Genomic DNA, 11,109 nt, shown 5'->3' with positions numbered 1-11,109 from the left:
TCTAGAAACTAGAAATTAAAGTGCAAGAAAGTAAAGATAACCGAAAGATGTTAGATTTGGTTGTTTGTGCGTGACGGTTCTCCAGTAGGCGAATGCTAGTATTTAAAGTGATTGTGCCATAATTGTCTCTGAGCAGTTCTCTTGCGATTATAGCCAAGTTCCCTCATCTCTGGAAATCTCGTGCCTGTTTTCAAGATGTCATGATCTTGTCTTAAAGTAGTTACTTCCTTAAAATTGTGTTTTGGTTACTCCACGACTTCATTGATTCTGTTGCATTGCTCACTAGTGATTTAAAATTTGAAAACTTATAACTGCATCCTGACGTCTTCTGGCATCCAACTTTTCTTCCTAATCGATAATCAGTCGCCCCTTCTAATTGATATCATTGTTGACTATCGCAAGCTATAGGTCGTCGTGTATCAACCACTGATCAATGGTCATTGAAGTACATCAATATCAGTAGTAATCCTTATTATCATAAACAATGGATCACGTACTTAATAACCTGCACTCTAGTGGTCTATACATCTCGACGACCTGGTCAATTTCTGGTGCAGACAGAAATCTAGAGTAGGGCCAGATTTATCAGTTCCACTACTGACTATGTAGCTTGATGAGTAACTTATATAGGTTCACTGTCCAACGACAGACGAAGCGGGAGAAGATAAAAAAACCAACGTATAAGGGGGAAGCTTTGATTTCATAATCTATTACAGGCTTAATAAAAGACCCCATCTCATCTTAAACCTACGAAACTTTTCTCCGATATTTGTTGTTATTTAATAGAAAATGACTCAAATGGGTTGAGCCCAATTGTTATCAGGTGAGTCATGTTTAAATATTCAATAATGATGCATCACATCATCTACGACTCGATTTCATAAACTAGTTTCACGTACATAGTTTTATGTTCAACCTGATAGTGCATGTGTTACTTTTCTCTATGAATTAATGCATCAGATACTTGTCTTCGCTCATGGACTGAATCAATTCTTTTAGCTTCTTGAATTTTTTTTTAATAGTAATTGTCTTATAACAAACAAGCAAGGCACCATCTTAGTAAGTATAAATGCATTCCCTAGAGGAGTGATAAGATTCAAACTAAGCAAAACATGGCATTTATCTCCATTTCGGAGCTGTGGAACAAATGGAACATCCGATCTTTTGTCATACTAAGCTTCCTGCTTCAAGTCTTTCTCGTTCTATTTGCGCCCCTTAAAAAAGAAAAATAGTGAACGACCGCATCGTTTTCCTTTTGTGGTTGGCCTATTTGATGGTTGACTGGTAGCTGCATTTGGGATTGGGTTCATCTCTCACAATCAAGGAAGCTCGTCCACTTCTGCAATTGAAGTAGATGGAGCACTTCAAGCATTTTGGGCCTCGTTTCTCTTGTTACACCTTGGTGGTCCAGATACCATTACTGCCTTCTCTCTAGAGGACAGTTCTCTTTGGCGACGACACCTGCTCGGTTTCATTTTCCAAGTTGATGCCACTATCTATGTGTACGTGCAGATATTTCCCAGTAACCACTTGTTGGCGATCCCAACAATGCTGGTGTTTCTTACCGGGATCACAAAAAATGTGGAGAGGTTACAAGCACTTAATCTCTCTAGCTTCTCAAGGCTTAGGAAATCGATGCTCTTGAGCCTTCAGTCTAAAAAAATTGCGTTCTTAACTAATGAGTCTCTTCATGACGATGAAGGTGACCAATTGATTAAAGAACTCAATGTTCAACAGGGAGCTAGATATTTCGATGAAGAAGTGAAGCTTCCTGAGAGCACTATGGTGAAGCATGCTCACTACTTTTTTCAAATCTTTAGGGTCTTCATTGGAAATCTCATCTTCATATATGAGGATCGCGAAATGAGCCATAAATATTTCCGCAATGTTTCTGCAATAGATGCATTGAGGGTGATTTCGGTTGAACTCAACTTCATTTATGAAGTGCTCTACACAAAAGCGTTGGCAATATATTCCTTGTGAGGCTACATTTTCCGCTTTATATCCTTCACTAGCATTGTGTTGGCTTTTGTTGTGTTCAATCGCTTGAAGAAGCATGGGCTCTCCAAACTCGATGTGGAAATTACTTATTCCCTCTCTTTTGGAGGGATTGCTCTTGAAGTGATAGCTCTATTCATGCTTGTTTTCTCCGATTGGACTGTTGCTGGAATCAAGCGGTACAACACAGGATCATCTAAACTAGATTCATTTCTCCATAAGTTGGTATCCGCCACAGATGACCTAAGGAAGCCTCGCTTCGTCATGGGTGGAGTAGAGCGTAACATCAATGCTGCTTACATGGTCTTAGACACACCATTTATATTTCGAAGGTGGTCGGAATCCATCTCTGCTTGCAACCTTTGCTTTGAGACCTCGAAGGAGAGTTCGAGAAAGATGTATAAGTATCATCGTTGCTCTAGCAATTTTCGACTCTATGAGGCTGAAAAGATCATCTCTTGTCTCCATCAAGCTAGTAAGCAAATTGTCGGAGGCTGTGGTCTGAGGAAAAAACTAATGATTGCAAATACGAAGTACGTGTCCAACAATCCATTTATTAAGAAGTTATGGATCTATATTTTCAAGGAGGTGAAACGCAAATCCGACAATGCAAATAATTTGAGAGAGGTGAGGAAGATATTTGAGGCTCGAGGTGATTTGTTTCTCTATAGTTGCCCGGTGGGGATAGAGTGCCACCATCTTTTGCCATATGTCGCCCAGGCTAATTATGACACTTGTATAATAATGTGGCATCTTGCTACTGAAATGTTGTACAACAAAGATTCCATAGCTGAAAACGATGAAAGGGAATTCAGTAAGTTCATCTCCGACTATATGATGTATCTTTTCCTTAATCAGCCTAAGGTGGTGTCCAATGTGGGGGGCATTGCCCAAATGACATCAGCGGAATTATTGAACCAGCTACGGCCCCATGCCAATGGCGCGACCAGGGATGTGGAGGGGCTATGTAGGAGATTGTCAAGAAACTTCGAAGCGGGAAATTTGGCCCAAGAGATGGAAAGGCTTGGGGATATGAAGTGGAAGGTGATAAGCGGAGTGTGGGTTGAGATGTTATCATATGCAGCAAGTCATGTAAAGGGAGAGGCACATGCGCAGGTGCTAAGCAAAGGTGGGGAGCTTCTAACCTTTGTTTGGCTATTGATGGCTCATTTTGGCTGTCTATATATACCTGAATGGGGCATGCATTATGAACGCCTGGGGGAATGGACCAATTGGTCTCGCTTCTGAATCGCAAGCCTAAACAACTAACGGAATTGCTATTCAGTACGACACTATCGGTTCAATTATTTGATATTTCGTGTATGTTTATGTATAATATGATGTAAATAATCATTGTACTATGTGATGGAAGCTATAGTTCAATAGCTATAGAATAATAAACACAAGATTTAGTATTATGTTTAATTTCATATCTATGATTTATGCTTCCATGTAATCCCTATGCTAATAAATTAATAAATGGCTGCGAGAATGCCATGAATATTGCTCAACGGGGGAAGATTGCATCGAGATATCGAAGCGAAGCAGAGAAGCGGTGTCGGGTCAGAATAAGATAGAATAAATGATCATAATAGATATGACAAAGGCAATTAAGAGGAAGATGATAGAATAGGGGAAACACAACTCCTCTAATTTGATTTTAACTGGTGTAATTTCAATCATTACTAATATCTGTCGGTTGTTACCAAAAAGCTTAGCTTCACTCTCATTTCCTTTCTAAGTATCTGGTTTTTATCAACAACTAGATTCATTGATTTTTATTATTATTATTTTTTTTTGAACAACCATTGATTTTTATTGTACAACCAGTTAATTAATTCCTCTTAAGGGTGCAATGTTAAAGCTTCCTTTATCAGGGTACCCGATTATATTCTCATGACCCTCAACAAAGTTTCTCAATTCACCATGATAAAGCTAAGGTTACCAGAAAAAATTAATTTACCACAGAGTTACATAATTGATGTTGAAAATATTACAAATTAAAGTCAAAATCGAGATAACATTCATGCTTGTCCTTGCCACGTCCCACTTGTTTTCACACTTATGAGGATGAAAATTTGCAATTCACCATGATTATATTCTTATAATCCGTAAGGTGGTGCAATTCATGTATCAGCTACTGTGATCTAAACATTTCCTTACGTGAAAGAGGCTTGCTGTTATCCAGTCTCTTGCATCTTATATCAAATTAGCTATCCTTCGACAACAATCTGGTGGTGCCAGTAATGTAATCATTTGAAGAGTCCTCCACGGGCGAGATGGGTAAATCTTTGGCAGGTAGAGTTTCGAAGGGTTTCAATTAGAAATATGTAAACGGGGTGTATTTTTTCGGAAATTACTGGTGAAAAAAGAACTGATTGGAGTTTCGTGACTTTCCCTTGGTAAATTCTCTTTGGGCTTGCATGACCATTGCTCCATCTGGCTTGCTACGCGATACAAAATCCATAGCCTGCAAGGAAATGACTGGGAGATTTGCCAGACAACTAGCCTTGCAAAAGCTAGTCTCCAGCTATTCCATGGGCAGAATTTGCTTCTCTTGCCGTCGGCGAGATGGATAACGATACTAATGATCATTTTCTAATGGGAAAATTCCAAATAAGAACTCGAAGTGAATATTTTTTTCTCAAATAAGGACCCACAATAAATTTTGTGTCAAATAAGAACCCGAAGTGGACCCATTATTTCAAATAAGGACCGAAGTGAATTTTGTGTCAAATAAGGACCCAAAGTGATCAAGTTAATCTCTATTGAGGGCCTTAGTTCGCCGGCAAACATTTTCCTGCGATTAAAATAGGGGCAATTTTGTCAGAAATTTGTGATCTGAAAAAAAAAAAAAAAAAGAAGGGAAAATTCTAAATTAATTAAGTTTAGGCTATTCATTCACATGTTTACGTTTTCTCCTTTCTTCTCCCCCACTGCTCCTCAACCAAATCGCTACCCGGTCATCGTCACGACTTGATTCTCGTCACTCCTCACCTTGCTCGACCAGCGGAGATTTGGGTCTCCGCAAACAAAGAAAGAAGCATTTGGTTTTCTTCTTGTTTTTGAATTTGTGCCTCAACTGGCGGAGAATTTGGGTCTTCGACTTTGCGAATGATGGGTACAAGGAATGGGGAGAACTTCAGTCTTTGACTTTGCAAATGATGGGTACAAGGAACAGGGAGATTGTAGAAAACCTAGGGTTTTTTGTTTTTGTTTTAGGATTTGTTAATTTTCCCTATATTTTTTTTTGACAAAATTGCCCAAACTCCAGTCGTCATAAATGTCACATGCTTGATAGCCGGTGAATATTTGGCTGACCAGCAAACTCGGGTTCTTATTTGGAATTGATTCAACTATTTCGAGTCCTTATTTGAGACAATGGGTCAACTTTAGATCTTTATCTGACACAAAGTTCATTTCATGTCCTTATTTGAGAAAATTAGTCAACTTCATGTCCTTATTTAGAATTTTCCCTTTTCTAATTGTTGTAAGGTAGTGCTTACATTTAGATTTTTATGATATAAAGGTCATATTATTTTAAGAAATGGGAATCTATTTTCTTTTAATATACTTTTTTTGGGAGTACAATGATGAGCTCCTTAAGGAGCTGGGTGACGGCCCACAAGGGGCCCACCCTTAAAATATAATGACCCCATAGATCCCATTCCCAGAAGTGGGAGAAAATATTCAGTGGTTGCCAATCACCACGTCACCGCCCTACGTGCGCGCGCAAGTCTAGATGGCTCCACTAACAGGTCGACGCGTGTCCTTGGATTTAGACCAGCTGGAAAATAGAGAAGTCAAAAGTCGGAGGATTTATTTTCTCTCTCCTCTGCTGCGGCTGAAAAGAGACTCAGCAGAAGCATTAATTAATGCTGTTGCCGCTCAAAACCTCTCTCCTTTTCAATTCTCCTTTTCAATTTTCGAGCGCCTTTTGCCTTCTCCTTCCTCGAGTCGAGCAGAAAAACGCAGATACCTTCTCTCTCTTTCTCCGGCACGCCCAACTGCCTCCACCTCCACCTCCGCCTCCCCCGCCCCTCCCCCTTCCCCAAAGCCCCCGTCGGTCGCAGGTGCTGGGTTATACTTTAGTCGGCTGACAGAAAAGAGAGAAAAAAAATAAGTCCCACCTAGCGACTTTTTTATTTTTCAAGTCACCAGATACGTGTCCACATTTTAGTGGAGCCACCTAGATTTACGTGCGCCACGTAGGACGATGACGTGGCAGTTGCGAACCACTGAATATTTTCTCCAGAAGTGGGGATTGAACGCCCCACTTTCCCGATCCCGTAAGGAAACTTCCTGATGCCATAAGGAAACTGTGGCCACTAGGCTTAATTTTTTTTGTTCACTGAATTTATTGATTCTTTTATCACTTTGGACTGATTAAAAGACTGATTCAATGATAAAGCATAAACCCAATGCAAAGTATCTCATTTACGAACGATGCTTATTACAAACGCCACGTTGGGCTGATTAAGGCAAAGATATATCATGTAGTCGGAGAGGATCTTACTGAATTCTCTTTCATCATTTTTGCCTGTGGATTTTTCGTTGTTGTACCACATTTCAGTAGCAAGATGCCACATTATTATACTAGCGTCGTAATTAACCTCAGTGACATATAGTAAAAGATGGCCACATTCGATCCCCACCGGCTGACTTTCGAGAAATAGATTACCTCGAGCCTCAAATATTTTCCTCACCTCTGCCGGATCATCTGCATTCTTGGATTTGCGTTTGACCTCCTTAAAGATATAAATCCATAGTTTCTTAATAAAGGGATTCTTTGACACGTGCTTTGTATTTGCAATCATTAGTCTTTCCCTTGGACCATGGCCTCTTATAATTTTCTCACTAGCTTCTTGGAGACAAGAGATGATCTTTTTAGCCACACAAAATGAAAAATTGTAGATATTAGAAAAAGTGGTGATGCCCCAAGGACGATCACGCTTATACATCTTTGTCAGACTCTCCTTCAAAGTCTCAGAAAAAAGGTTGCAAGCAGAGATGGATTCCGACCACCTTCGAAATATTAATGGTGTATCTAAGACCATGTAAATAACATTGCTATTATGCTCTACTTCACATGTGACGAAGCGGGGCTTTCTCAGCTCATCCGTGATAGATACCAACTTGTGGAGAAATGAATCTAGTTTAGATGATCCTGTGTTATACCACTGGATTCTAGCAACAGTCCAATCGGAGAAAACAAGCATGAACAGAGCTATCACATCAAGAGCAATTCCTCCAAAAAGAAGGGAATAAGTAATTTCTACATCAAGTTTAGAGAGCCCATCCTTCTGCAAGCGATTGAATAAAATGAAAGCCAACACAATGCTAGTGAAGTCTATTAAGCGGAAAATGTAGCTCCACCTGGAATGTATTGCCAAAGCTTTTGTATAGAGCACCTCGTACATGAAATTAAGTTCAACTGATATCACCCTTAATGCATCTATTGCAGAAACTTTGCAAAAATACTTTCGGCTCATTTCGCGTTCCTCGCGTTTGAATATAAGGTTCCCAATGAAGACATTAAAGATTTGAAAAAAGTAGTAAGCATGCTTCACCACGGTCCTCTTAGCAAGCTTTGCTTCTTCTCCATCAGAGTATCCATCCTCTAGAGCATTGACTTCTTCAATTAATTTGTCATCTGCACCTTGTGAGAGTATCGTTTTTCCAAGCCGGATGCCCGAGAGCATTGATTCCCTAAGCCTTGGGAAGCTCGAGAGATTAAGTGCTTGTAACCTTTCCGCATTTTTTGTGACCCCAGCAAGAAACACCAACATCGTGGGGATCACCTGTGACTTGTTGATGGGAAATATCTACACAAACACATAGATAGCGGCACCGACTTGGAATATGAGACTGAGCATATGTCGTCGCCAAAGCGAGCTATCCTCTAGAGAGAAGGCGGTGATGGTGTCTGGACCACTAAGATGTAGCAAGAGAAATGAGGCCCAAAATGCTTGAAGCGCTCCATCTACTTCAATTGCACTAGCAGACAAATTAACTTGGTTGTGAGAGATGAGCCCGATCCCAAATGCAGCTACCCAATCAGCCATCAAATAGGCCAACCACAAGAGGAAAACAATGCGGTCGTTCGCTATTTTTTTTCCTAATGGGTGCAAATAGAATGAGAAATACCTGAAGCGAGAGGCTTAGTATAACGAAACCTCGGATGTTCCACTTATTCCAAATATCTGAAATGGAGCCAAATGCCATGTTTTTACTTAGTTTGGATTTTATCTCTCCTCTCTAATATAATTTTGGGTACAACAAATCTATAGGAGGGATAATGGGGAATGTATATATACATGTTGAGATAGTTCCTTACTTGTTTGTTAGAAGATGGAATCTATTCAAGAACCCAAGAAAGTAAGGGATCTCGTACATTAAATGGCAAGAAAAGAAAAAAGTATCCCATCTATGGATGATGCTTATTGCTTTGTGTTGGATTGATATTTTATTGTCAAATTAGTCCTATCTCAATTCTACTTGCAATTTGATACGTAACTACCTGAATTTTGAACTACGAAACTTCATTATCCATGATTATCTTTGGGAAATGTTTGATTCTATTTAACGAGTCAAATGAGTAGGAATATAGGATAAGTAGGTTATCCTCCATATTAGGAAAACCAAAAGAACAGTTAGCAGCCACTTTTCTCGTTGAGCAAGCAAACCTTTTTGCCCAGGAAGTTCATGGGGTTGCATTGGGCCCGCTAAATATCTTCTCCATCAAGTCTGGTTTTCAAATTTATTTCATCCGCTTGTGAATTTCTTTTGCATGACCATTTGCTTCGAACTCTTCTACACATTCGACATCATTTCACTGCGTAACTCTTAGGAATATACTTTTTATATTAGCTAGTCTGCATCATTCATACATATTTGACTCGTTTATTGATCGTGTTATGTCTTTAAAAGCCAAACACGACACCTTTGTGAAATGAGTTGCGCAGCATGATACTTTTAAGAGATAAACCCTAATGAAAGGATGTTTAAATGTGCAGTAGTGTGTCTAAATGTATCTAATTAGATCACGTCGACATATAATATTTAACTAATTGTTTCAAACATGTCGTAATTAGATTAAAGTGGTCAATTAGTAAAGGACAAGTTATAATTTATGTATAAAAACATTAATCGTCAGAACTCAATCACAATCATGCTTCCTTTTCACGTCATGTTACCGAGTTGTGTAAAAAATTAGCCACCCCACAGAGTGATGCTTCGATCCCTAAACCTGACTCTTTTTCTTTAATTTGGACCCACTTCCTTTTTGTCTTTTTCCGTCTTTTCCTTTTAAAATAGACCCATTCATGTTCTTTCCTTTCTCCTTTTTCTTTCACGGTCCCCAGGCAGTACCCTTAACTTGCACGAAATTACGTGATTCGTGAGTCACGTTAAATATTTTTGAAGATTACGCGATTGGGGTCCTATAATTGACGCGCAGCCCTTGGCTCTTTATTCGAAATTCACTGATCATAGAAAATAAAATTATAGAACATGTAAATTAATAGTTTATTCGACTGTACTTCACAGCATTTACCACTTTCGTTCCAGAATCTGAAATCGAGTAGGCGTTTCAAGCTCCGAAAGATGCTGGAAAATTGGCGACATTCTAGTATGTTTTTGTAGATATCAGATGTTTAATATTAAAAATTCTTAAATTGCAAGAGTCAAAAGAGAATGACCATGCAGTCAATACCACAAAAAACCTCAAATTATACCAATTGTGACACAAATATTCCAAATTTCTTTTTGTGTCGATAAAAATTATAAACTTGTCCATTGTAACAAATACTCCAAACTTTGGTTTTGTCATAAAAAAACTTCGAATTTATACAAGTGTAACAAATATACACCGGATGAAATTAAAATAGAAAATAGATATGTTACACATGTATAAGTTATAGTTTTTTTTTTGTGACAAAAACAAAGTTGACCGTATTTACGTCACAATAGACAAGTTTAAGATTTTTTGTGATACAAAAAAAAAATTGATATAATTTGAAATTTTTTATGATATTAAGAAAAGTCATTTTCTTCCCCGTACCTTACCTTGAGATCAGTTTAGATAAACGAAACAAAGGATGAAGTAAATTCTCCATACCTGTGAAAAGCAGAGATTTCAATGTCGCTTTCTTTCTTTGTTCCTCGTCACTTTTTGGAGTTTTTATGGAAGTAATTCTAAAACCACCCTTAGCAGCTGGGTTACGTGGATGAAAATTCTGCTTAAAGTCACTGAACGGGGAAGAAGAAAAAGGAAAGGAAGAGATTGTCTATCCAGAGTGAGTACTACATGTAGAAATGGTATGCGTGCAATTTTCTTTGCAATTCAATCCGACTTTAATATTATGAGATTGATGCCCATATCAACAGATTTCATTATTGAAAATCCTAGCCTAGGCTGAATAATGTGTAAGCTTCGTACAGACTCGCCAATCCTATCAATCAATTTCCATAAAAGAACTGCCCATAAACTTAAGAAAATGACCAAAACATGCCCTTGAATCGATAAATTGACTCATTTGCCCTCTCGTACTTTAACCAAAATGCCCCTGAACGATGTTACTTATATGTCAGAAACACGAAATGCAATTCATCATTAAAATGTTTTTTTTTTTTTCAGAATATTAAAAAAAAATGCAGTGACGGCCTGTGTATCAAAAAACTGTATAGACAAAAGTTTAAAAACCATTAGTGTTAGTATTCCTCTTACTGACGGAAGGCTGGCTGCTTGGCAAATACACAGTCAGTTCCCTCCATTTCTCCTTGCAGGCTAGGCTAGCTGATGAGATTTTCACCCAGTCATTTTCTTGCAAGCTATAGTATTTGTGTAGTGTAGCAAGCCAGATGCAGAAATAGTCATGCAAGTCCAAAAGAGAGTTATCAAGAGAGAGTCACGAAACTCCAATCTGGCCTTTTTTCACCTTTAATATTTCAAAATGTTCAAAGGATTTACTTATTTTATATAGAAACACTTCAAAACTCTAGCTGCCAAAGATTTATCCGTCACTGCCTGTGGAGGACGCTTTAAATGATTAAATTGCTGCAACCCCATATTTTTGTCAACGGACAGGCTAATTTGATATAAGATACAAG

At 38.5% G+C, this 11,109-nt stretch overlaps 2 protein-coding genes across 2 annotated transcripts; one reads left to right on the top strand and one right to left on the bottom strand.

Annotated features, from left to right (window-relative positions):
• Window positions 1–1,548: 1,548 nt before the first annotated feature.
• LOC104428902 lies at window positions 1,549–3,246 on the top strand. The gene is made up of 2 exons (XM_039311329.1): window positions 1,549–1,965; window positions 2,053–3,246. Exons 1-2 carry the CDS (start codon window positions 1,549–1,551, stop codon window positions 3,244–3,246), a joined length of 1,611 nt encoding a protein of 536 aa, XP_039167263.1.
• Window positions 3,247–6,431: 3,185 nt separating this feature from the next.
• On the bottom strand, window positions 6,432–8,223 carry LOC120292852. Its single transcript, XM_039311322.1, has 2 exons — window positions 8,146–8,223; window positions 6,432–7,823 (listed from the first exon to the last, which is right to left on the bottom strand). Exons 1-2 carry the CDS (start codon window positions 8,221–8,223, stop codon window positions 6,432–6,434), a joined length of 1,470 nt encoding a protein of 489 aa, XP_039167256.1.
• Between the last annotated feature and the right edge of the window lie 2,886 nt (window positions 8,224–11,109).

This window comes from Eucalyptus grandis, chromosome 1 (assembly GCF_016545825.1).
Source record: "Eucalyptus grandis isolate ANBG69807.140 chromosome 1, ASM1654582v1, whole genome shotgun sequence".
Taxonomy (NCBI): domain Eukaryota; kingdom Viridiplantae; phylum Streptophyta; class Magnoliopsida; order Myrtales; family Myrtaceae; genus Eucalyptus; species Eucalyptus grandis.
The sequence above is the reverse complement of the archived record's forward strand: the minus strand, read 5'-3'. Positions and strand labels throughout refer to the sequence as shown.

Excerpts from the sequence above, each read along its gene's own strand:
- LOC104428902 (XM_039311329.1), top strand. The coding sequence starts at position 1,549 with ATGCTGGTGTTTCTTACCGGGATCACAAAAAATGTGGAGAGGTTACAA. Across the intron at positions 1,966-2,052 it reads TGCTCTACACAAAAGCGTTG|AAGCATGGGCTCTCCAAACT; the intron begins GCAATATATTCC and ends AATCGCTTGAAG.
- LOC120292852 (XM_039311322.1), bottom strand. The coding sequence starts at position 8,223 with ATGGCATTTGGCTCCATTTCAGATATTTGGAATAAGTGGAACATCCGA. Across the intron at positions 7,824-8,145 it reads TACTAAGCCTCTCGCTTCAG|ATATTTCCCATCAACAAGTC; the intron begins GTATTTCTCATT and ends GTGTTTGTGTAG.